The following is a 25,098-nucleotide window of genomic DNA, read 5'->3' on the forward strand; positions in this document are numbered from 1 at the left end:
GATTGAACTCACAACCCTGGGCTTAGCAGGCCAATGCTCAAACCACTGAGCTATCCCTCCTCCCTATATCTTGCAGGATATTTATCCATAAAGTGTAACGTGTAAGGTGACCTACAAAGTACTCTTTACTTGTCAAGATTCATAATAATTGGGAGTTGTATGTATAAGTAATTGTGACGGTTTCGATCACAGAAACCCCCTGGGAGCTGCCACCTGATGTGCCAAGACTCCTTCTCCTCCTGCTTTCCTGCCCTGGCAGCGTAGGTCTTCAGTGCCCTGCCTGGTTTGAACCAGACCTGCTAGCCTGCTGCAAACCCAGACCCAGGTCTGAACCACGTCCCCTAACAGCTGTAGGCTTAACTGAAAGCAACTTACAGAAGTGTTCCTGTCTTTAACACTCAGATGCCCAACTCCCAATGGGGTCCAAACCCTAAATAAATCAGTTTTATCCTGTATAAAGCTTATACGGGGTAAACTCATAAATTCTTCGCCCTCTATAACACTGATAGAGAGATATGCACAGCTGTTTGCCCTCCCAAGTATTAATACATACTCCAGGTTAATTAATAAGTAAAAAGTGATTTTATTAAATGCAGAAAGTAGGATTTAAGTGGTTCCAAGTAGTAACAGACAGAACAAAGTGAAATACCAAGCAAAAATAAAATAAAACAGGCAAGTCTAAGTCTAGTATAGTAATAAAAACTGAATACAGATAAAATCTCAGCCTTAGAGATGTTTCAATAAGTTTCTTTCACAGACTGGATGCCTTCCTAGTCTGGACACAATCCTTTCCCCGGTAAAGCCCTTGTTCCAGCTCAGGTGGTAGTTAGGGGATTTCTCATGATGGCTCCTCCCTTTGTTCTGTTCCACCCCCTTATCTAGCTTTGGCACAAGGTGGGAATCCTTTGTCTCTCTGGGTCCCCCCTGCCCCCCCAATGGAAAAGCACCAGGTTTAAGATGGATTTCAGTACCAGGTGACATGGTCATATGTCACTGTAAGACCCCAAGCCTTCATTCCTTCCAGCCTGACTCACAGGAAGGTCTGCGTGCAAACAGAGCCATCCACAGTCAATTGTCCTGGCTGATGGGAGCCATCAAGATTCCAAACCACCACACTTTGCACAATTACAATAGGCCCTCAGAGTTATATTTCATATTTCTAGTTTCAGATACAAGAGTGATACATTTATACAAATAGGATGACCACACTCAGTAGATTATAAGCTTTGTAGTGATACCTTACAAGGGACTTTTTGCATAAAACATATTTTAATTACATTATATTTACACTCATCATAAAATCATATAGAGTGCAACGTCACAGTAATATTTAAGGGATAATGTATTTATACTGGATGTGTGCTTTGTGGGCTTAGAGTAAAAAGTAAAGATTAGTCACCAGGATGTCTAAGTAATGGGCCAGTCAGGCAATGGGCAGTTGTCACTTGGCCTGTCTGGCGGATGATGCAATGCAAAGTTCAACCATTTAGCCTTGCACAATACTATGACCATGGGCAGCGTGTGAACCCATTGGGCGAGGCTAGCCCCTGGCCCTGTCTCTTCTGCCTGAGGCCTTGCCCCTCCCCCTCAGAGCCCTCCCACTGCAGCCACCAGCTCCCCTGTCCCTGTCCCCTGTCCAAAGGGAGCACTGGGCAGGCAGCACGACCCCGGAGCACCAGGTGGGTGGTACAAGCAGTGGTCTCAGCCAACCTAAATCCCAGCCACAAGCCACCCTAGCCCCAGGCGGGGCCACGCTGGGCTGTTTGGAGAGGCTTAGCCTCCCCTGGCCTATGATACTTAGAGCCCATGACTATGACCTTGAATGGGAAACCATCAGAGGCAAAGACAAACAATTGAAACCTCTTAGAGGTAAAAGAACATTAAAACAGAGCTTTGCCCTGGCTTTGAATAGAAACAAAAGACTCTTTTTCAGTATAATAGAGTGCAGGGAAAGACATTCTGTATCCATTCACTGAGGAAACCCCTTGAGGAGCCAGAGGCTTTCATAAATGCTCAGATACTGATTTGTCTGAAACCAGCCAGCTCTGCAAAAGACTGAATTTGGGGGGAAATCTACTGTATTATGTAGAAAGAAAAGGAGTACTTGTGGCACCTTAGAGACTAACCAATTTATTTGAGCATGAGCTTTTGTGAGCTACAGCTCGTTAGTCTCTAAGGTGCCACAAGTACTCCTTTTCTTTTTGCGAATACAGACTAACACGGCCGCTACTCTGAAACCTGTATTATGTAGGAAAGTTAACCACTGATAAAACACAAACGTGGGTTTACACTTATGACTTTTTGTACTGTAACAATTTGTTTCCATCACTTGCTCTTGTTTCTAGTTAAATCTTTATTCTTACTTAATAAAACAAAGTTTATCATAAGTGCTGTGTGGTTTACGGGAGCGGTGGTTTAAGATAAAACTGGTACACGGGGGCACAATGCTCCTCTGAGGTCAGAGGATCTGGAATTTCTGTGAGTAGCCAGTGTTGGGGCTGGATATCAGAGAGGAACAATTCAAAGGGTTTGAGGCACACTGATTGTTAACATGCAAGGCAAAGGAGGGGCTGGCATAGCCCAGTGAGAGTGCTTGAGTGGCCAAAGGGTTGTAGTGTCAGGGACCTGACACCAAGCGACCACTGGAGGCAGGGAGTAACAAGGTGACTCACAGTCCTGGGAACAATCATACCTTGTATCACCTGGGAGCCGCTGCATGGTTCACAACTCCTTTAGCTCACCCTTTCCTGTGTCTTTCCAAAGGCTGGATCCATAGTGGAGTGCCCTTCTTCCCCGCTTCCCCATGCAACCATATCGCCCTCCTCCAGAACCTGGACTAGGGCCCATCATTCCTGAATCGCGATATTCTTCTGCATTCAGCAAATAGCTGGGAAACTTGCCGCTAAAGCGTGTTTTATCCCTTACCTAAAGGATAATGGCCTCCTACTGCCACTAGTTACTCTGTTAGCTAAGGTAGTAGAGGTCTGCAGTGGGTCCAAAAGGACACAACCCTGCTGATGCTCCATGCAGAAGGTCAATGTGGTTCCACATGATGGAATTTTTTTTTCAATTGGCTTTTTTTAAATTTCAGGATGTTACATTTAAAATGAACACTAGACTTACAAAGTCAAGCACTCAAAATTTAGTAAATGCCGTGTGTGTGTGAGATACAATCTTTAATTGGAGGATCACATACTATATTTCCCACAAGGCCCAAAGCCACAAAGGTACTTAGGTACCTGAGCCCCAAACAGGACACAAGGCTACATTTTTTAATGGTGAGAGTAATTCACCATTGGAACAATTTACCAAGGGCTGTGGTGGATTTTCCATCACTGAACACTTTTAAGTGAAGATTGGCAGTTTTTCTAAAAGATCTGCTCTAGGAATTGTTTGGGGGACATCCTATGGGATACAGGAGGTTGGACTAGATGATCACAATGGTCACTCCTTGGCCTTGGAATCTACCATGTCCCAGTTTTGGCTCCCCTGCAATCCACAACTCCTGCTGAATCCTGTAGGCACCTGAACTCACTCAGGGTCTAAGTTTTCAGGGTCAAAGTGCCCTCTATTTCTGCCCCATGGCATGCATACTGCTGCCTCACTCTAGGCATCCCGACACCCACCTCTGCCCTAAGCCCCAGAGTGAGTCACAAACCAGGGGAAGACCAGTGTTTGGTTGTCTAAGTCACACACAGGGCCTGAGCCTGTCGGGAGGATAAGGTGGTGGTGGTGATGATGCCAGTGCCCACCTTATAATTTTTATCCCAGTGGTTAGAGCCCTCACCTGGGCTGTGGGTAGGGTTCAATTCCCCTCTCCGCCAGAGGGGTGTTACCAGATATGCCCACTACTTTGGGGTATGCTCATTTATTAGGGTTACTGTTCTGGGGGTGGGGGTTCTGTAATTCTATTAATGTGCTGCTTATGTCACTTGTCTGTTCATATGGAGCTCTACTCCTTCCTTCTGCAAGTCCCCTCCCAATGGAGCTCGCCTGCCGGACCTCGGTTCCCCAGGACTGGGTTCCTCCAGCCCTAGAACTAGAGGAGCACACATGCACACCCACGTCTGAGCGGACCAGGTCAATCAGCACTTTCAAGCTGATCCCCTTATCTGTCCCTGTACTCAATGGGCTGGGTTAAGCAGCACCTTCAAGCTGTCACCCTTATGTGCCCCTGGTCTCACTAGATTGGGCTGAGCAGCACTTTCAGCTGCCCCCCCCTTATGTGCCACAGGTTTAACACGTCCCTGTCCCACTTTCACCTCACACTTGTACCGGTCGTAACCCACTTGATGAGCAAACCCCACAGTATTTTGGGGCGCTACAGGGATCTTTAGCGGAGGTAAAAGAAGCTGCAGAGTAAATGTGGGAAGCCAAAAACACAAAAGAGTAAAGTTCAGAGGGAGAGAGAAGCAACCGGCTTAACCATAAAAGTTATTTATTGACCAATAGTGATATCTACCCAAGGACAGCCTAAACCAACATAACGTACGTTATCAAAGGTGAATACCTGAGGTAGAAAGGAAAACAGAGAGAGAAAGAAGGGGATGTCCACCACTCCCTGAAGCTTAAACTAGTCAGGGCTCCCAGGTGATGGTGGTAGCTCAGGGTCCTGAGGGCAGGAGACGGGCAGAGCCCCCAGCACGATCAGTCAGGAGATGATGGAGTCCCAGTGGAACTGATGCATAGTTTGGATCTAAGCATCAGAACCCTTATTTGGGCATAGGTAGGGGGTTTTGTAGAGAAAATACAATGGTTCAAGGGATTTGTTTATGGGTAAACTGATGATTCAAGGGTTTTCTTTAGGCTAGACAATAGGAGCTGATCACTCTTAGCTATGGGTGGTGGTTTCTTTCAGGGAGCTCACAATGCAACTAGGCTGCTTCAGTATTTTGGATATCAATCAAGGATTTATTACTAAATTGGTCTGATAATTGCTGAGCTGGGTGTGTGCAAGCATAGGTTCATTAACATCTGGAGTAGATTCCCATGATGCAGTGCATCCCTGCTTTTCTGGTCCCAGAGTTCAGTGTGGTTCTCTGTTCTTCATTCTTTATGCTAATCCCTGTCCCATCTTTCATGCAGATGAGGCTAAGGGAGTTGTCTCTGTTCTTCATTCTGTATGCTAATGGGGATGTCTTAATCTTGTCACCCTTGTCAGGAGGGGTCTAGGTATGTCTCCCATCTGCCCTTCACTGCTCTTTGCAAGTTTTTTTTTCTCTGATAGGTTATGGTTTAAGCAGAGGCTGGTGGAGGTGTGTCTTTCATGAGTCAGACAGGCTGGATACTGCACGCTGGTTCCCCAAGAACACAGAGCTGACTGGTATCGGGGGGAGAGAGGATTTGAACAGTGGTCTGCCACCTCTCAGGTGAATTTTCTAACCACTAGGGTATTCTGATGGGAAGCTGCCTCAGTCTCTCTTTTTTTGGCTCAATAACTGTTCCACAGTAATCAAAACTTAAACATTGGGCCCAAGAGACTGTTCTCTGTAGCCCAGGGGTTAGGGCATTCACCTGGGGGGAGCCAGGATTCTGTCCCTTTACTCCAGTCACTCTTTCATTTACTGAGCCACAGTGGAACAGGAGAGACTGAGGCAACCCCCCATCAAACTATCCCACAGATCAGTGGTTAGAGCTGTCTCCTGAGAGGGAAGATTTGAACAGGGCAGAAAGGGGGCTCAAACCTGAGTCTCCCACATCCCAGGGGCAGGCACTAACCCCTGGGCTAATAGAGGTAGCTCTTCTTCTGGCTGTTTTTGTGTGGAGCAAGCCAGGCCCTAACTCATTGCCACAAGAAATGCCCTGGGTACCTAAGCTGCCTGGCCAAGGTGGCAGGTTCCCATTCATGGATGGCTAAGCAGAGATAGGAGTCTCCCTGCAGACCAGACGGAGGCCCCTACCTCTCAGAGAGGAGGGGCTGAGCATACACTTGTCATCAGCATCTCCCATTGGCTAGCTTGGGTGGCTTTTGTTGTTCGTATATAGGCCTGTTTGTTAACCTGGGATAGAATTTTGGGTTTGACTTTTGATTCTCTCATAACCTTACTAATCTGTGTGTGAACAAAGACACCGGTGTGTTGCTTCTACCCAGCCAGATGGGTTTGTTAGTATAATAAGAAAAGATAAGGAATGGAGCTAAAGTGTTCCTGGACAGAGTGGGAGTAACACCAGTGGACGTTTCTTCCCCAGAGGGCCAGCAATGAACCGGTGTACATCTCACACAGGCAGGGCGGTGCCAACATCCCTCAAAGGGGTGATCTGTGCGACGTTGCCGTGATCACTCACGCCTTCCACCTTTTGACGTGCCCGGATACCACGGTGAGGAACATGACGGCATCCTGCAGAGCACTCTCTGTGAAGAACCAAATCGCCAGGACCCCCTCCAACCAAGATGTCACCACCTACCTAAGCAGCTCACTGGAAGGCGAATTTGGAAGAGAGAGGGGAGACTTTGCTTCACTCTGGACTTGTGCCCGCAACGCTACGTGACGACTGGAGAAGCATATCAGCTGCCACTGGACATGGTGCAAGGAACGCCAGGAGCTGGGAGTCCTGGTGAAGAATACAACTCACACTATCATCACTCTGAGAGCTAGAACCATGCTAAAGAAGACCCTGAAGGATGCCATCCACTGCCAATATGTGGAAAACCAAAAACAGAAACCAGACCAGGACAAGGCGTTCGAGGTGACGTGCAAGTGGGATGTCAGCAACCGCTTCCTCCCTGGGGGCAGCTTCACCCGATTTGCCAACTTGAGGTTCATCCACAGGGCCCGGATCAACTGCATCCCACTGAACGGAGCCATCCGCCACGGGAATCGGGACAAGCGACACAGGAAGTGCGGCTATGCCAACGAGACACTACCCCACCTCCTGTGTAGCTGCAAGCCCCATTCGAGAGCTTGGCAGCTGCAACACAACGCCATCCAAGATCGCCTGGCCAGAGCCATCCTGCCACCCATGGGGAAGGTTGCCATAAACTCTGCCATCCCCGGAACTGACAGCCAACTGCGACCAGACATTGTCATCACCGACGAGGACCAGAATAAGATCATGGTTCATGTCACAGTGCCATTCGAGAACAGGACCCCGGCCTTCCACGATGCCCGAGCTCGAAAGGTAGAGAAATATGCCCCTCGGGCCGAAACCTTGAGAGCTAAGGGTTACCAAGTTCAGACACACTTGCTGATCATTGGAGCCTTGGATGCATGGGACCCCAGTAATGAGTGAGTGCTGAGAGAATGCAGAATCACTCAATGCTACACTCGGCTGATGCAGCAACTCCTGGGGTTGGATGCCATCAGGTGATCGAGAGACATCTGCATAGAACACATCACTGGACATCGGCAATACCAGGTGGGATGAGCTGGAGTGCCAATGAGAAGCGTAGTCAGGAAAGTAACAAATACTTTCCTCATTGATTGTATTTTCTAAATGGACAACCAACCTAATTCTCAATTACTGAGGGACAACCTCCCCTCATTAATATATTTTGCTTTCCACAACCAAATCTCTGTACAACTTTTCATGAGTGATGTACCCATGTATTCAGATTCTAATATCTAAACTGCATTGTTAAATCTATTCACCTAAATTTGGGTTATTGCTGATTATGTACTCTATGTATCACATTACTTTAAAAAAAAACACCTAACTTTGTATTGGTGGATAATCTAAGCACTATACCCAGATGTACAGACATTCTTTTCCCAACCTATGTATTATATAATTTTTTTAACATATGAGCATACCCTGAAAGGCTGCCTGGCTCCTCTCTCAAGCCAAGGTCAAGCAACCAGTTAGGAGGGGCAAGGGGGGAGGCAAAAGAAACACTAAAAGCCAAAGAAATGCCTGTCCCTGACTGAAGCACAACCTCAGTCCCTACCCTTCCCATGGGATACAAAAGGGATGGTACCAAAGTCCCCAGATTCAGGACCCTCCGAAACGGCAACATGACCATAAATTGTAAGGGGTGGGACTAGGGGCATGCACTGACATCCTTTGTTATTGATCAGAGGATCTTTTATCTTTCTACCACCTATTTCAGATATTTTCCTTGATAGAGAATATTTTCCTCATATATTGTTGTCCCTACCTGTGACTCCAATCTTCCAGCTTTGGTGTGATCATCAGTTACCTGAAACCCATCACCAACATGTGATTAAATCCATCAAAAAGTCAATTCATTGCCTCGCTCTCTGATCCTTTGAGCCTCCTATAAATTGCATTGATTTTTTGAAAGTTGACTTGTAACTGACTTGAGTTGCAGCTGAGTTCTCAGCACTTCTGGAACTCAATCCCCAAGTGTCTCAAGATGAGCACCCTCAAAATGAACATATTAATTAGTGGCTATATGTGAAAAAGTTGGCTTTAAGTGACTTCACTCTGTGGCTGACACAAAGGTAGAAGCCAGTTCTCCAGCGTGGCATTTGATTGCTTTAGCCAGCAGACCATCCTTTCTCCTCCTGCAATCCCCAGCCTCATTCTGTACACAAATTCTACAACAAATGAAGCTTGTCATTCTCATTCACTGTGCTATTCTGATTCTTTCCCTGAGCTTTGTGCAGCCTGTGCATTTAATCTGGCAGGGATCTTGGCCTGGATCTGCAAGAGCATTTAGGTGTTGCAATGCTGAGCATCAAAGGAACACACTGTGATCCACAAAGCTTGAGTTAGGCACCCAGGCTCCACAGAGGGAGAGAGGTGCCTTGGAATGTTGTTTGAAGCTTTCCCTTCACCCCCGCTCCCCTGGTTCTTGTCACGTAGACAGAAAGCAAAAGGCCAGAACTCTGAAGTGCAGGCAATGCAATGTGTACTGGGGATAGCCATGCTTGCTGGAAACTATAACTCTGATGCCACAGAGCCTTGTTTCCCAGTGTCCCCTTCTTCCCGCTCCTTAGCGGGCATAGTTATACCTGAAATGCACACCCTCAGTCCCACCACTTACAATTTATGGTCATGTTCCGTTTTGGGGGTTGTGAGTCTGGGGTCTTTGTCCCACCTCTTTTATATCCCATGGGAGGGGTGAGGTTGTGCTATGGTCAGGGACAGGCATTTCTTTGGCCTTTTCGTGTTTTATACCTTCCCCCCCAATCCTCCCTTGCCCCTCCCGACTAGGTGCTTGACCTTGCCTTGAGATAAGAGTTGAGGCAATCTTAAAGTGTGCGCTTTTATTAAGAGAATCTTGAAATAAGAAACGGTACAGAGTTCAAGCATAGAAGTTTCTGGTTGTCAGGGGATAAGGTACAGATTATCAAGGGGTGCGAAATTCGATTTAGGAGCTGGTGGAGTAAGGATTACATAATAATCGGCAATCTCCCCAACTGGGTGTAAAAGTTTAACCGGTCAGAGTACAGATATTGAGATATGGGGGTAAGTTATCCCCATAACGGCTATGTTCAGGTGCGGAGTATAGTGAGTGCATTTGATGGTGGGGATGGGTCTCCCCTCATTTGGTGGGATTTAATGTTCAGTGGGTTTATGGTTCCAGTTCATATGGTCTAATGGGGAAAGCCTCTCAGTCTCTTTCCCACAAAAGGTGCACAATGTCGTACCGCCTCACTCCTCCTGGTACCGTCGGTGGCCGGTGATGTGCTCGATGTAGATGTCCCTGGACCATCGGATGGTGTCCGAGACCATGAGGCGCCGCATCAGCCGTGCGTAGCATCTACCGATCCCGCAGGTCCGCAGCACACGCTCGTTGCAGGGGTCCCAAGCGCCCAGGGCTCCGACGATCAGGGCGTCCAGCTGCACCTCGTAGCCCTTCGCTCTGAGGGTGTTGGCCAGAGGGGCGTATTTTTCCAGTTTCCAAGCTCGGGCTTCTCGGAAGGCCGGGGTCCTGTTCTCGAAGGGGACTGTGATGTCGACGAGGATGATCTTTTTCTGGGCCTCGTCAGTGACAACCACGTCGGGTCGCAGTGGGCTGTCAGTACCGGGGATGGCACAGTCCACAGCGACCTCCCCCACGCGCGGTGCGATGGCTTTCACCAGGCGATTCTGGATGGCATTGTGGAGCAGCTGCCAGGCTCTGGAGTGGGGCTTGCAGCTGCACAGGATGTGGGGCAGGGCCTCGTTGGAGTAGCCGCACTTCCTGCAACACTTGTCTCGGTTCCCGTGGCGGACGGCTCCATTGAGCGGGACGCAGTTGAGCCGGGCGCAGTGGATGAACCGCCAGTCGGCGAAACGGATGAAGCCACCCCCGGCGAGGAAGTGGTTGCTGGCATCCCACTTGCTGGTCAGTTCGAAGGCTTTTCCCTGTTCCGGCTTACGCTTCAGGGCTTCTATGTACAGCGAGTGGATGGCTGCCTTCAGGGTCCTCTCCAGCAGGCCCCTGGCGCTCGGGGTGACGATGGTGTTGTCCTCAGACCTGATCTGCGGCACCAGGACTCCCAGCTCCTGGCGCTCCTCGCACCACTCCCAGCAGGGGCCGATGCGCTTCCCCAGGCGGCGCGTGGCATTGCGGGCGCGGGACCACAGTGAAGCGATGTCGCCCCCGTCTCGGCCAAATTCGCCATCCAGGGAACCGCTCAGGAAGCTGGCGGTGTCTTGGTTGGAGAGGGCTCTACTGATCCGCTTTTGTGTTGCGTCATGGAAGGCTTTTGCTGTGATGCTCCTTACCATGGCGTCAGGACACATCAGCAGGCGGAAGGCGTGGGTGATCACCGCGATGTCACACAGGTCATCCATGCAGGGGACATTGGCACCGCCATGCCTGTGGGTGATATAGACCAGCTCATTGCTGGCTCTCTGGGGAAGGAATAACCACTTCTTCACCAGCTGCCGGATGATCTTGTCTGCCTTGTTGAGGGGTACCTTTGCCATGGCGGATCCCCTTAGGACGAACGAGATTCAGGGGATCAGGAAGGTGTTCAGGGCCCAGTAACACTTTAACTGTTCTAACCTGTTCCCATTATACTAACAAACCCAACTGGCTAGGCAGAAGCAACATACACAGAGTCTTTGTCCTTTGTTTGCACACATTAGTATAAGATATAAGAATATCAAAAATCAACCGGGCAAACAAGACCCAAAATTATATCTCGGGCAAAGTTACAGGCCTGAATCCTACATTGTCACTAAGACTCCTAATGCTCTCTCCCTCCTGACTTGGCTATTTCCAGGCTGCACTGTTCCCTGCCTACACTGTGAATTCCCCAGCAAAGTCAGACCGCCTAAGCACCTCTGGTCTGCTTTTCCCCTCGGAGCTATAAATGATGCAATTGCCAGAGTTATGCTACAACACAGTCCTTTCTAAGCAAGTATACCTCTTCTTAAGGTAAAAGTGTTACAGAGAAATATTAAAATCTGAACTCCACTAAGGGCTCCAGCCAGTAAACAGTGTTTCAAACCCAACCCCCACCCTCCACCAGCCTGGGGTTTTTCTGTGGTAACAAGTTCATAACAGCTGTTAGCTCAGAACAAGCAACCCCAGGAACCTGAGTCACTCTTTTATCCAGTTTGGGCTGCTGAACTTGTCCTCATGTAATGTGTGATCAGCAGACAATGCGTTTCTCCTCGGGGTGCAGTTTCAGAAGGATGGAACCAGAGGTGGGTAATTTGCATTCCCATTCTCCCACATATTTCTGAGGAAAGCCACTCACTAGAAGTTTAATCTTGTCTGGCCCATTGTTTTAAATGTGTCCCCTGAGGCTCATAACGCTTCCCACAGTTTTCTTTAGACCTGCCTCCCCCTCACAGAAGTTACACACAACGCTCAGTGGTTTGAGCATTGGCTTGCTAAACCCAGCCTTGTGAGTTCAAACCTTGAGGGGGTCATTTAGGGATCTCGGGCAAAAATTGGGGATTGGTCCTGCTTTGAACAGGGGGGTTGGACTAGATGACCTCCTGAGGTCCCTTCCAACCCTGATATTCTATGAACACAAACATTTGCATTTTTAATACAATGAATTCCTAAAATACTTAAACTTAATTCAACAAGGTTTGTCCAGCATATTGCAGGTAATTGCCTCCTCTGTCACAGTCAAGAGCAGGCTTTAACACTGCCCACACTTCTGAATGCCATATTGTAAGGCAAGTGATGCTCTTCGGATTTGACACCTTGGACCAAGTCCTTACAGAGGACCCTCGGAGAGGCGCTAATTTGTTTCTCAAACGTCATGGCCTGAGATTATTATCCCGGACAAGACAACAGCAGCATTTTGAAAAAAATCTGACTGAAAGTGTCCCAAGTTCAGCGCCCAAACAAAATGAGCGAACCCTTCGCAATTCTCTGTGTGTCAGTTCCTCACTTGTGAGTCAGGCACAGTAAATATCTCCCAGGGTCTTGTGAAGAGAAATAATTTAAAGCAGCACTCAAATGCTCAATGATGGGTACCAGAGAAGAGCCCATGAGGAAATGAGTAAGTCGATGTTTAGTGTTTGGCTAATGAGCAGTAAATACGGAAAAGACCACTCACTGAACCATATGCCTGCATAAAATACTGAACAATTACCCATTCAACTAGCACCACCCAGCCAGTCCCCTGATGGAGGGAGAAGTACTGTGGAAAAATACTATGTGAGTACATAGTTAAAGATGGGAATCAAAATACATATGTACAAGGAGACAGAAACAACCTTAATACTGGTATATCCTAACTTTTGAGTGCTTGACTTTGTCAGATGAACATTCTTTTAATGTAGTTTTTGTATGTAATCATAGACACAAAAGATACATTTTACCTCAGTACTTGCCACCTACTTAACCCTGGTGACACGTTAACTGCAATAATAACTGGAGGGTCACACCTTGTTACTTACATAGGCAGACGTGTACACCCAGCTGGGCCCCTTGGCCCCAGAAACTCATCTCCCCAGTGCAAAGGTGTCAACTTAAGTCAGGGGCGCAGCTGGCTGGAGCTGGGGGCAAGGGTCTGCTGGGTAGGGTGCTGGCCAGACTGCAGGGGCAAGAGGCTTCTGGCAGCTTGATTTCCACTAAAACCAGGCCCACAGTGTGCTCATTTGGTGCTGCAAGCAGAGGAATCCCTATGGTTCCCTAAATCTAACCTCACCTTGATGTCACTGCCTCATCCCTGTATTGAGTGATGCTCCCCTGCCACAAGCCTGGGGGAAGTAACTGCCTCACCCATGTGTCCAGAGCCTACAGAATCAAACCGTTTAGATCGGCAGAAATCAGGCTTTTCCAGTTTCCTGATTTTCATCAAAATCAACTGGATTCTGCCACTGATACTTAGAACATTCTCTGAAATTCCAGAGGGAACTGGAGGCCGTCTTCAAAAGTTATCACGCTGCAGCCAAGCTGAGTGCAAGGGCTCCCTTTACTAAGCCAATTAGCTCCTATGTAGGCAGAAGAAAAGGGAATCTTAAGAAGGGATCTAAAGGACAAGCTGGGACGGGGGTTGTTTTTAAACAGACTAGTTAAGGGAAAGTGTTCCCTGCATAAGGAGTGGTGTGGAAGATAGGGCAAAGGAGGAGAGGTGAACAGAAGGGGAAGGAGATTTGAGGCTGAGACTCCTGAGGAGACGGGGACCAAAATCAGTAAGTTACAAAAGCAGAGGAACAGGCAAGGACTAAGTGGGGGGAAGTGGGAGGCTAAAGGTGAGCACAAGAAGCTTGAATCTCATGCAGACAAGTGGTGAGAGCCAGCAGAGGGATTCAAGCGGGTTCGAGATGGTTAAAGTAATAGGCCAGGATGACTAAGGCACCTAGGCATCACACTACACTCATACAAGGAACTAATAATTCAAAACTCCGCTGCTAAGATTAAGGTTTGTGGTCTGGATGCAGAAATCAGTGGATGCAGTTCTCTGATCTGCATGACACAGGCCAGACTAGATGATCATAATGGTCACATCTTGCCTTATAATTGATGAATGAACAGCCAGGAGAACAATGTGGGTTTCAGGGATGCCATGGAGGGGATTATAGGAGCCAAGTTAGGAGATGGTGAGGGCCCAGAGGAGAGAGTGAACAGGATGGACAGAGATTAAAGTCAAGCTGTTACAGAGGAAGCTGCAGCATGATTTAGTCACTACCTGGGTGTGTGAGGTGTGGGAAAAGTTACAGATGACACCCAGGTAGCAGGCCTGATGGTGGTGTTCTGAACAGTGACAGACAAAGGGAAAGAGGAGACTTTGGTTGCTAGGGCCCAAATCCTCAAAGGTATTTAGGGTCCTAATTTCCATTGCAATCAATGGAAGTTAAGGAGTCTGAATACCACTGGGGATCTAGGCCTAGGAGAGCAGCAAGACATCCAGGAGGAAGATACACAGGACTGTAAGGCACCTCCTGGGTCATCACGTCCAGTCCTCTGGTATTGCAGGCTACCACGTCACATAATCAAGTGAAGCCTCTCTGTCAGGAAATTGAACCCTGTCTCCCGGATAACAGGCAGGGAGACTCACCACTATGCTAAAGGAAGGCATGACCAAGGAGGATACAGAGACAGATGGTGATGTAGGACTGGACAAGTAGGGCTGAGTCATCAGCGTAAAGATGGTCATTGAAGCCAGGTGAGTGGAGGAGATGACAAAGAAACGGTGTAGAGGGAAAAGACGAGAAGGCCAAGGACACCGCCCTGTGTGACCCCTCCTAGAAGTAGGCGAGAGAGAAGAAAATGGCAGAACTCGAGCTGACAGGGTATTTGTCAGCACATCTGGGTCTGTATTAGTTTCCCAAATGATAAAACACCAGGGAACAGGCTGAGAAACCTTTCATTGAGAAATCACTGCTTTAAATTCCGTACTGGGGAAGGATGACTAGAAATGACCATCTGACAACTGCTCTATGTTAGGGGACATATCCACATGACAGTTAGTCCCCTTAGTAGTTTTGCTGACCAGAAAAAAGAACCCCCAGATTCCATTTTTAGAGCTTTTTACTTACATCAGCTACAGGACAGGCACTGTCCTTGGCCTTCAGACACGTGCTGGACATACAACTCTGAAAGTGTTACCCTAAAGCACAAACCTTACAGAGCATCCACTGCACTTATTTCTTGGGATTAGCTCCAGCCACATGATAATGTTAACAGCAGTTCTATTAAGCAGCAGTTGCATGAGACCGTTGTGAATGTTGGGAGCAGTGTTTCCTGAGATCTTGGTCATTAATTCGCTTGGGACTAGCTGGGTAGTATTGTCATCATCAAAACTACAAAGACCCTTCAGGGCTAAAGCAGCTCCATTTGATATTCCACATCCCCTCATTCTGACAAGCCAGTGCCCATCAGTAACCAACCAGCCCATCACTCCAAGCTGCCAACAGAACAGAGTAGCTCAAGTCCCCTAGTTCCAAGAGAAGGGATAGGTTATGCAAGAGGCAGCTCCATCTGGATATCAGGCAGCAGGTTGCAGCTGGTGACGATGTCCATCTTGTCAGCCACAGCTTGCAAGTCATCCAGAACGAGGCGGATATTGTGCGAGGCATTGATGATGGCGCTCTGTGAGTTGCTAAGCTGTGCAGTGATGGTGCTGAGTTCCTTGGTGGCCATTTGATACACGTGCTTGATGGTGCTGCTGACATCGTAGTACAAGCGGGCATTGCTCTCAATCAGCTTCTGCTGCAGCAAGGTGCTATAGCGCCCCTCATGCTGGATACGAAGGGCAGGTTTCTCTTCTATTCCCATAGAAGCCCTTGGCTCCTCCTTCCTGATGACAATCAGGGGAGGCAGGTCCAGGTCAACTAGCTTAGACTTGACTTTGTGCTCACTTGGGCTCCCTTCTTCTTCGTCATCTGTCTCAGATGCTTCCCCGAGGACTTTCACACCAGAGAGGCTGGGGAAGGAGGCCTGAGGAACGGACGACAGATAAACTTCTTCATCTGAATCAGTCTCAGATGCTTCCCCTTGAACCACTGCTTTGTACTGGGGCGCTGCCATCCTTGGGCTTCAGCCACCTAAAGAAACAAAAGCAGCTCAGTCACAGCAACAGAGGGGAAACTGTGACAATGGAGAAGAGCCTGGGACAGCTCAGAAGGTGGATGGGTCCCAGGAGCCCGGAAGAAGCTGGCAAGTGGTTGTGAAGTTCCAGGAGGGAGCAGCTATGTGGGCCGTTAGCTGAAGTGCTACATGCCAGCAACAACCAGCCCAACAACCGCTGGATGGCAGGTACCCAGCCAGGAGAGAGGCGGTGAATGACCCCAAGTGGGGGGCAACACAGTAACAAAATAGAGACCACCAGTCCATGGCATGACGGACATCACTACAGGGCAGAATATGGCCATGGGCAAAGTCCCGGAAGCCCGTCATTCATTTCTCAGGGAGACACCCTCCCTCACTTCCCATAGACATCCCTTCCACCTCTCCCCCAAAGCCTCTTCCCCAGCCCCTCTGCCAGAAAGCACCCTGCTCCCCTACAGTGCCCTACCCCAACCCTCCAACCCACCCCCCTACTCCTCCACCCCTACTCTTAGAGCACCCCCACACTTCTCTCCACATCCAGAGCACCCCTCCCGCAAGAGCATCCCCACTCCCCCACCCCTCCCCAGAGCACCCCCACTCACCCCAACCCTCCCCCAGAGCACCCCTCACTCCCCTCCCCCCAAGCGCCCCCACTCCCCCCAACCCTCCCCCCAGAACGCCCCCACTCCCCTCCCCAGAGCGCCCCCACTCACCCCAACTCCCCTCCCCAGAGCGCCCCCCACTCACCCCAACTCTCCCCCCAGAGCGCCCCCCACTCCCCTCCCCCCGAGCGCCCCCCACTCCACCCCCCACTCCCCTCCCCCCGAGCGCCCCCACTCCACCCCCCACTCCCCTCCCCCCGAGCGCCCCCACTCACCCCAACTCTCCCCCCAAAGCACCCCCACTCCCCTCCCCAGAGCGCCCCCACTCACCCCAACCCTCCCCCCGAGCACCCTACTCCCCTCCCCCCGAGCACCCCCACTCCCCTCCCCCCGAGCGCCCCCACTCACCCCAACCCTCCCCCCAGAGCGGCCCCGACTCCCCTCCCCAGAGCGCCCCCACTGACCCCCAGGGCTCATCCCACCCATCCCGCTAGAGCGCCCGTGCTCACCCCACACTCCCCCCAAAGTCCCTCTAACAGCCCCCACACTCCGAGCCACCAGCCCAGCCCCCACCCGCTTCTCTTCGCTAGGCGCCGTCGCGGAGGCGGAACAGCGCGGACGGAGTCCAGGTCACATGATCAGTCACGTGGTGTCCAATCCCGGAAGTCGCGACTGCGGCTATGGCTGACTCGCTGCTGTTCCAGATGCTGCACATGGAGATGGCGCATGCGCTGTGTGGGGTGAGGGGAGGGAGGTGAGAGGGAACGGAGCTGGGGACGTGGCTCCGTGTCGGGCGCGAGCCGCTGCGCTGCGGGCGGGTGCGCTCCCGAGGGGCGGGGCTCCGTGCAGTGGCGGCGGGGCTCGGTGCCGGAGGCTGGGTGCAGTGGAGGGTGGGGCTGGGTGCAGTGAGGGCGGGGCTCGGTGCCGGAGGCTGGGTGCAGTGTGGGCGGGGCTCGGTGCCGGAGGCGGGGTGCAATGGAGGCGGGGCTCGGTGCCGGAGGCGGGGTGCAATGGAGGCGGGGCTCGGTGCCGGAGGCTGGGTGCAATGGAGGCGGGGCTCGGTGCCGGAGGCTGGGTGCAATGGAGGCGGGGCTCGGTGCCGGAGGCTGGGTGCAGTGGAGGCGGGGCTCGGTTCCGGAGGCTGGGTGCAGTGAGGGCGGGGCTCGGTGCCAGAGGCTGGGTGCAGTGCAGGGTGGGGCTGGGTGCAGTGAGGGCGGGGCTCGGTGCCAGAGGCTGGGTGCAGTGCAGGGTGGGGCTGGGTGCAGTGAGGGCGGGGCTCGGTGCCGGAGGCTGGGTGCAGTGCGGGCGGGGCTCGGTGCAATGGAGGCGGGGTGCAATGGAGGCGGGGCTCGGTGCCGGAGGCTGGGTGCAATGGAGGCGGGGCTCGGTGCCGGAGGCTGGGTGCAATGGAGGCGGGGCTCGGTGCCGGAGGCTGGGTGCAGTGGAGGCGGGGCTCGGTTCCGGAGGCTGGGCGCAGTGAGGGCGGGGCTCGGTGCCAGAGGCTGGGTGCAGTGCAGGGTGGGGCTGGGTGCAGTGAGGGCGGGGCTCGGTGCCAGAGGCTGGGTGCAGTGCAGGGTGGGGCTGGGTGCAGTGAGGGCGGGGCTCGGTGCCGGAGGCTGGGTGCAGTGCGGGCGGGGCTCGGTGCAATGGAGGCGGGGTGCAATGGAGGCGGGGCTCGGTGCCAGAGGCTGGGTGCAATGGAGGCGGGGCTCGGTGCCAGAGGCTGGGTGCAATGGAGGCGGGGCTCGGTGCCGGAGGCTGGGTGCAATGGAGGCGGGGCTCGGTGCCGGAGGCTGGGTGCAGTGAGGGCGGGGCTCGGTGCCAGAGGCTGGGTGCAGTGAGGGCGGGGCTCGGTGCCGGAGGCTGGGTGCAGTGCGGGCGGGGCTCGGTGCAATGGAGGCGGGGCGCAATGGAGGCGGGGCTCGGTGCTGGAGGCTGGGTGCAGTGCGGGCAGGGCTCACTGCCGGAGGCTGGGTGCAGTGAGGGTGGGGCTCTGTGCTGGAGGCTGGGTGCAGTGAGGGTGGGGCTCTGTGCCGGAGGTTGGGTGCAGTGAGGGCGGGGCTCTGTGCCAGAGGATGGGTGCAGGGCAGGGCTCTGTGCAGTGGCGGTGGGGCTCTGTGCCAGAGGTCCGGTGCAGTGCGGGGCGGGGCTCTGTGCCAGAGGCTCTGTGCCAGAGGATGGATGCAGTGAGGGGCGGGGCTCTGTGCAATGGGGCGGGGCTCTGTGCCAGGGGTGGGTGCAGTGAAGGGGGTGGGGCTCCGTGCCAAAGGCTGCGTGCAGTAGTCCGGCCTGTGCTGTATGGGAGGTCACACTACATGATCACATTCACAGTGGTCCCTTCTGGCCTTGGAATCGATGAAACTTCAGAGTGAGCAGCAGGTTCCCCCTACCCCACCCCACCATACCCCACTCTTCAGCGTCAACTTCACAGTGCTCCATCTTGCCCTGCTGCTCCCAGCTCAGAGACCTTCTCCCACACTTCTGAAGCCATGGAGGGGCTGCTAGGCCAGGCTAATCCCAGTGCCAGACGAATGGCTCACGTGCTCTGGCCTCATTCTGAGCCTTTTCATCTGTGGTGTTTGACAGGAACAGGAGAAAGGTCTCGGTGCGCTGGAGGGAGTGGGTTTCCGAGTGGGCCAAGGACTCTCGGAGAGGTGAGTGCAGAGTACCAGAGCACAGTCGGGGTGGGGTGGGAGATTCCTGGAGTGACAGTGGAGGAGGAAGCTTAACAGTTCGGCAGGAGCAACTCCCAGTACAAAGTGATGCCTGTGAACTGGGAGTGAATCAGAGTCTGAAATAGAGCCCGATGAGCACCAAGGAGGGAAGGCCTCAGGAGGGGCTGGGGACATGATAGGGGTCCTGAAGCTGGATTCATTTCTAATTTTGGCACTGTTTGCTCTGGGTTCCCCTTGCTTGTGCTGTCTGCCCTCCTGCAGTTCCTCCTGCCCACTGGGCAGCAGAGTAAGGTAGTGAGTCTGTTGGCTTAACTGATGGATGTTTTGGATGTTGGGCTAGGCTGGGGTGGCTGATTCCCTGGGGGATGTGTCCTAAAACCATGAGAGAGAGAGCACAAAGGAAGCACATATGTGATTTAAGAGCCTAAAGCTCATTGACTCAAATAGACGCAGAAAGTGAATGATATTTAGGCTCCTAAGTGACTTAGTTGTTTCTGAAAACGTTTAGCCCTTCTGTTTCCATGCTGTTGATCCGTTAAGTGGAAAGCACTTCCAAATGCAGGAGTGGCTTCAATCCCCCTTGCACGTGCTGAAGGGGCTCCCAGCTCCCTTCCTAGGCAGGGCTCCAAGCCCAGGCCTGAGTAAATCCAACTTCCCTTCCCATTTAGTGCTCAATCTCTTTTGACAAGATACAAGGAAAACAGGAAATGATGCAGCTAGAGCATCCATGGTTCTCAAATGATGGTTCTCAAAGCCGGTCCACCGCTTGTTCAGGGAAAGCCCCTGGCAGGCCGGACCGGTTTGTTTACCTGCCGCGTCCTCAGGTTCGCCTGATCGTGGCTCCCACTGGCCGCAGTTCACCGCTCCAGGCCAATGGGGGCTGCAGGAAGGGCGGCCAGCACATCCCTCCGCCCGCGCCGCTTCCCACAGCCCCCGTTGGCCTGGAGTGGCAAACCGTGATCGGTCAAACCTGCGGACGCGGCAGGTAAACAAACCGGCCCGGCCTGCCAGGGGCTTTCCCTGCACAAGCGGCAGACCGGCTTTGAGAACCACTGAGCTAGAGCCCCTGGGCAGTCTGCCAATTATCCTGTCAGCATTGCTTTGAGAGGTGACTCAGCTCCGGGTTTTCTCTAGTCCTGCTGCCTGATACTGTAGGACCCATTCAAAGAGACAATTAGCAGACTCAGCGATTTCCCCCTTCTGCTGAAGGTTGACAAAGGAGACTCCGTCATTCAAGGATGAGCTGGACGTCCTGAAATTCCTCTGCAAGGATCTGTGGATAACTGTCTTCAAGAAGCAGGTGGATAATCTGCGCACCAACCATCAGGTAAGAGCTGCGATGCTTTCCCCTGCTCCCAGGAAGACTGGATGCTCTCCCACAGTTTTGTCTTGGGCTTTGCAGGCTGCTCCCTAGGTGTCTCAGTGTCCCTGCTGCAGGATGCAGAGGGGTGAGGAGAAGCATTAATTCTCCCCAAAGTTGTTCTTGCACCTTAGCTTATTCCAAGAGGAGGGTGGAAAGAACAAGGCTGCTGCCTCAGTTAGTATCAAGAGGCCTGAGCAAACATTTGAGTCTGGCATTGTGGCTGAGGGGTGCGTGGCACACGCACAGCCTTATTTCCAGGAGAACAGAGCTCCTGAGCTGGGGACCCTGCACTAAGAATGCCCAGCCCTGGAGTTCCACCCTATTGTCCCCATTGTCCTGGGGAGAGAGGTGCTCACTGAAGTTGGCAGGTCCTAGCCCATTATAGCTCAGAGATTAATACAAGGACCATGAAGTGGATCCAGAACTGGATCAGAGTGTTCTGGAAGTCCTGTGCCTGTCCCTACTCTGGAACTGACCTGACTTAGATGCCGAGGTGCCATTTGCAGATCAGGGGTCCCTCTGAAGGCTGCCTCTGAGACAGCGAGTGCACTGATGAAGGGGCAGCTGGAGTACTCCCCCCACAGAGCAGCACTGGGATCATTTAGTGGAAGGAAGTGCTCTTCCTGCTGTGCTAGGATCGGGGGCTTGGCATTGGGTGAGCCTGTGGCAGTAGTGATGGATTTCTAGGCAATTGCTGATGGTCTCATGTGCTGTGCAGGGGGTATCCTGGTACCTGCTGTTCACACAGTCTGACTCTTGGTTTCATTTCTAATGGGCATAGTATTTGCGGCTCTGAGACCCAGCCATCTTGACTTATTTTGACTCCCAAACCCACAGAAATCTCATTCTGACAGGGAACCTACATGCTGCAAGACAATAACTTCCTCCTCCTAAGCCAGCTGTCCAATGGGAAGCAGTACCTGGAGGAGGCACCCAAGGTAAGCACAACAAGGGGACATCCTCCAGTAGAACCATCTCCTCCGGGTGCTTTAATCTCCTCCTTGTTTGTCGGGACCACAGGAAAGGTTGCACTGTGACCTCGGTCATCACGGCTAAAACCCTCTTCAGTGTTCAGATCCCCGATATAAAACCCAACAGATTACATTCCTCCAAAGCAGTCATGGACATGCTGTATGTTGGCTCTTGCCAGGCTTTGAAAGCTGTCTAGCAAGCCAAGCTGGAAGCTGAATCCGAACCAGGTAGTCCTTGTGGCTCCTTTTCTCCTGTGACTGACTGCCCCCCTCAAGCTCAGATAGCCCATATTAGGTTGTAAGATCTTTGGGGCAGGAACCAGACCTTTCTACCTCATCTGGGGGGCCTCAGCATACCTTTGATGTTCTAAAATAATAAACACAGCTGCATGGACTGTGACCTGGCCTGCTTTCCTGCGCTCTGGGTTCCAGGCCCTCTGGTGAAGTCCGTCACTCTTGTGCTTTGGACTTGGAGCTGGTGTAACTCTTGAAAGCCCATATAAGAGCTAATGGGATACTTGGATGCGTTAATGGCATGGGTGGTGTGTGAACCGCCCATGGGGCAGGCTAGCCTCCAGCCACTCTCCTTCTGCCTGAGGCCCTGCCCCTCCCCCGCCAGAGCCTAGAGCACCCCCACCACGGCCGCTGGCCCCCTAGCCCCAGGTCCCCTGAGCGCCCCCAATCCAGGAATGCTAAACAGGCAGCGCCCAGCCCCAGAGCACCAGGCGGACGGCCCCAGTGGCCCCCAGCCCTGAAGCGCCAAGCGGGCGGCCCCAGCGGCCCCCAGCTCCAGTGTGCCAGGCGGTGCAAGCACCGGCCCCAGTCGCCCCGAGTCCCAGCCATAGGCTGGCCCCCCCGAGCCACGGAGGAAGAGCGGGAACTGGAAGCAGGCAGGAGGGGGGCAAAGCATGGGCAGGGCCACGTTGGGCTGTTTGGGGAGGCTCAACCTCCTCTGGCCTGTGACACCCGCCGCCCATGATTAATGGGAGTAGTGAGTAGGAGCAGGAGGGTGATTTTCCCTCCGTAGAACGTTGATGAGACTGGTACTGAGATACTACATCCACTTCTGGGGTCCACATTTTAAAAAGGATGTTGGAAAAATTGGAGCGGGTGCAGAGAAGAGCTACCAGAATGACTGGTGAGAAACTAAAGAGTTCAGTCTCTTTAGTTTATCCAAAAGACAGTTACAGTTATGATTTACAAGTGCCTATGTGTGGAAGAGATTTCTGGCTTTTTAATCTAGCCAAGTGAGTTAGAACAAGTTCCGGTGACTGGAAGCTGAAATTAGATAAACTCAGAGTAGGAATAAGGCACAAATTTTTAACAGTCAGAGTAACCACTGGGAGAATTCTCCTAAGGGTGGTGCGGATTCTCCACCACTTGGAGTCTTTAAATTAAAATGGGACATCTTACAAAGAGACTCTGTTCTCAGCCATATGTTACGAGTTTGATGCAGGAATCAGTGGGGGAGATTATTTGGCCTGTGTTATGTAAGAGATCCGAGCAGATGATCTTAACTGTTATTTCTTGTCTTAAAACGTATGCATGAAATCCTGGGCCCGCTGAAGTCCCCCACTGAGTTGGGCAAGCCAGGATTTCACCAGAGGACTCCATGACTGTGATGATAATTCCCTATTGGTAGCCACTGGAGCAGTCTGCACGTAGAGAGAGTCACTCCCAGTGTAGCTAGTGAGTCCTAGCTCGATCCCCCTCTACCTAGGGCAAGTATTGCTGCTCCCCAAGGGGAGAACTGACCGGCTCTCTGCCTTTCCTGTAGTTTCTCGCCTTTACATGTGGCCTTGTGAAAGGAGCTCTCTCCAACCTGGGCTTTGACAGCACTGTGACGGCCGAGGTGCCGGGGATGCCCTCCAGTAAGTAGTTAGCCTCTGCGTGGGGAGAGGGAGCTGAGATCCAGTAGGCTGGGAGCAGGCTGCCAGCAAGCAGGGAACCTTAATCTATACTGGATATACCCCTCCCCCATCCCTGCTCTAGGGAAGAAGGGGGCCTGGGGAGCCTTGGGTCACAGTGTGACGTGCTGGGGCTTGCTCAGATGTTCCAGCCAGCTGATGTCTGTTCTGTGGCCCTGAATGGAACAAGGGAGACAGAAGGTTTGAGTCCAGTTCTTGGCAACGGGGTAGCCCATGACACAAAGCTGTCGTCACCATGTGGAGGAAGGTGCCCTGCTGCCACCTGTGTAGTACAGAATGGTGTGCCGGGGTGGGGGGGGAGGCCAACCTTCTCCCTGCCCAGTATTCACTTCAGAAAGGGACCCCTCCTAGCTGGCGCTCAGTGAGGGCCATGTGTCCAGGGAAAGAGAGGCCCAGGGAGTCGGATTTGGGCTCTTGGTTCAGTATTTGGTGGGGTTGCATGGATGAAGCCAGGACAGTGATTTCCCATGAGATCTCAGCCATGAGATCTCTCTAACCCAGCCCCATGCCATGGCAGCAGTTCCCTTTTTCTGTGTGTGTGGCACGCTCAGTGCTTTCTCTTTCTGCCAGGTAAATTTCAAGTGGTGATTCAGAAATCCTGACCTGGTGCTGGCAGCTGGGAATGGGTGGACGAGAGACAGTGGAGCAGCCTGCAGCCCTGTTTCAGTGGAGCTGGTTTTCTGCTTTCTGGGTACCAGGACGTCGTAGGTTTGCAATAAAGTGTTTTTGATTTCCATTCATCTATGCTGAACTCCCGTGTAACCAGCCAGCTTCCATCAGGTGTGGGGATGGCCTGACAGCCTAATGCTGGTATTCCAGTGCTACCACACAGAAGTGAATGAGCTCGAGCTGGTGGGGCGTGAAGAATATCCCTCCCTGTCGGAGGTGCAGTCGCAGAAAAGTGGTGGCAGTGACCTGAGGTTTTGGGAGTGATTCTCAGGTCTCTGGATGAGCAGGGATCCTCTTCTCTCCAGGAGGACAAATGGGTGGGCTCCGATGGGAGGTGGAACCATTTGTTCCTTTGTGATAGTGGGAGTGGCCCCATGATTGAATCATAGAATCATAGAATATAAGGGTTGGAAGGGACCCCAGAAGGTCATCTAGTCCAACCCCCTGCTCGAAGCAGGACCAATTCCCAGTTAAATCATTGGGGGTTTGGCTCTTGGGGGTTTGGCTCTTCCAGCCTGTGAGTTCTTGCTGGCCTTTGATTCTTGCTGCTTGCAGCCTGTGGAAGGGAGAGGGGCACAGAAAAATAGAGGATGCTCAGCATCCACCAGAGCTGTTTGGCGGTGCCACGGATCAGTTGTTTGGGGGAGGACGGAGAGCAGTAGGCAGGCGGGGGCCTCGGGGAAGGGATTGGAGTGGAGACAGGAAGGGCTGGAGTGGGGGCAGGGCCTCAGGGAAGGGGGCAGAGCGGGGGTGGGAAGAGGCAGAGCAAGGAGGGGGCCTAAGGGGAAGGGCCGGAGTGGGGGTGGGACCTCGGGGCAGACTGGGGGCTAAAGTAGCCCCGGGGGAAAATAAGTCAGTGCCTATGCCCCAGGCCCAGCAACCAGTGCTCCAATGCCCGTGGAGTCTGGCATGCAGGGACTGCAGCACCACCGTAGCGAGAGTGAAAGGCAGCCCTAAGTACCCTTGTCAGACGTCAGTGGCGGCCCTGGGCTCTCCCACTGCTCTTGTAGGGGAAATACCTTATGCGTGTTCTC

At 52.3% G+C, this 25,098-nt stretch overlaps 3 protein-coding genes across 7 annotated transcripts; 1 reads left to right on the plus strand and 2 right to left on the minus strand.

Moving 5' to 3' along the window:
• Positions 1–9,155: 9,155 nt before the first annotated feature.
• LOC125629088 (uncharacterized) lies at positions 9,156–15,203 on the minus strand. 4 transcript variants are annotated; one of them, XM_075122358.1, is made up of 2 exons: positions 14,929–15,203; positions 9,156–10,711 (listed from the first exon to the last, which is right to left on the minus strand). In XM_075122358.1, exons 1-2 carry the CDS (start codon positions 15,201–15,203, stop codon positions 9,559–9,561), a joined length of 1,428 nt encoding a protein of 475 aa, XP_074978459.1. In that variant the 3' UTR covers positions 9,156–9,558. The 4 variants fall into 4 exon arrangements, with proteins under 4 accessions (XP_074978459.1, XP_074978458.1, XP_048690322.2 ...); XM_075122357.1 differs by having other exon boundaries at positions 9,156–10,831; XM_048834365.2 differs by having other exon boundaries at positions 9,156–10,831; positions 14,845–14,970.
• Positions 14,819–17,162, minus strand: BLOC1S3 (biogenesis of lysosomal organelles complex 1 subunit 3). Its single transcript, XM_048834390.2, has 2 exons — positions 17,032–17,162; positions 14,819–15,852 (listed from the first exon to the last, which is right to left on the minus strand). The coding sequence occupies exon 2, from the start codon at positions 15,833–15,835 to the stop codon at positions 15,266–15,268; it is 570 nt and encodes a 189-aa protein (XP_048690347.2). The 5' UTR covers positions 15,836–15,852; positions 17,032–17,162; the 3' UTR covers positions 14,819–15,265.
• TRAPPC6A (trafficking protein particle complex subunit 6A) lies at positions 17,116–24,133 on the plus strand. Of its 2 annotated transcripts, none has more exons than XM_048834395.2 (6): positions 17,116–17,198; positions 19,045–19,112; positions 20,343–20,460; positions 21,351–21,434; positions 23,245–23,338; positions 23,966–24,133. In XM_048834395.2, exons 1-6 carry the CDS (start codon positions 17,139–17,141, stop codon positions 23,995–23,997), a joined length of 456 nt encoding a protein of 151 aa, XP_048690352.1. In that variant the 5' UTR covers positions 17,116–17,138; the 3' UTR covers positions 23,998–24,133. The 2 variants fall into 2 exon arrangements, with proteins under 2 accessions (XP_048690352.1, XP_074978464.1); XM_075122363.1 differs by lacking the exon at positions 17,116–17,198 and adding an exon at positions 18,211–18,255.
• Positions 24,134–25,098: the final 965 nt, after the last annotated feature.

Source organism: Caretta caretta, chromosome 23, assembly GCF_965140235.1.
Source record: "Caretta caretta isolate rCarCar2 chromosome 23, rCarCar1.hap1, whole genome shotgun sequence".
Lineage (NCBI taxonomy): Eukaryota > Metazoa > Chordata > Testudines > Cheloniidae > Caretta > Caretta caretta.

Coding starts and splice junctions, on each gene's coding strand:
- LOC125629088 (XM_075122357.1), bottom strand. CDS start 15,203: ATGGGCTGGTTGGTTACTGATGGGCACTGGCTTGTCAGAATGAGGGGA. Junction 10,832..14,928: donor TGCAGTGGATGCTCTGTAAG/GTTTGTGCTTTA, acceptor GTTCGTCCTAAG/GGGATCCGCCATGGCAAAGG.
- BLOC1S3 (XM_048834390.2), bottom strand. CDS start 15,835: ATGGCAGCGCCCCAGTACAAAGCAGTGGTTCAAGGGGAAGCATCTGAG.
- TRAPPC6A (XM_048834395.2), top strand. CDS start 17,139: ATGGCTGACTCGCTGCTGTTCCAGATGCTGCACATGGAGATGGCGCAT. Junction 19,113..20,342: donor GGCCAAGGACTCTCGGAGAG/GTGAGTGCAGAG, acceptor CTTCTGCTGAAG/GTTGACAAAGGAGACTCCGT. Junction 23,339..23,965: donor GGTGCCGGGGATGCCCTCCA/GTAAGTAGTTAG, acceptor TCTTTCTGCCAG/GTAAATTTCAAGTGGTGATT.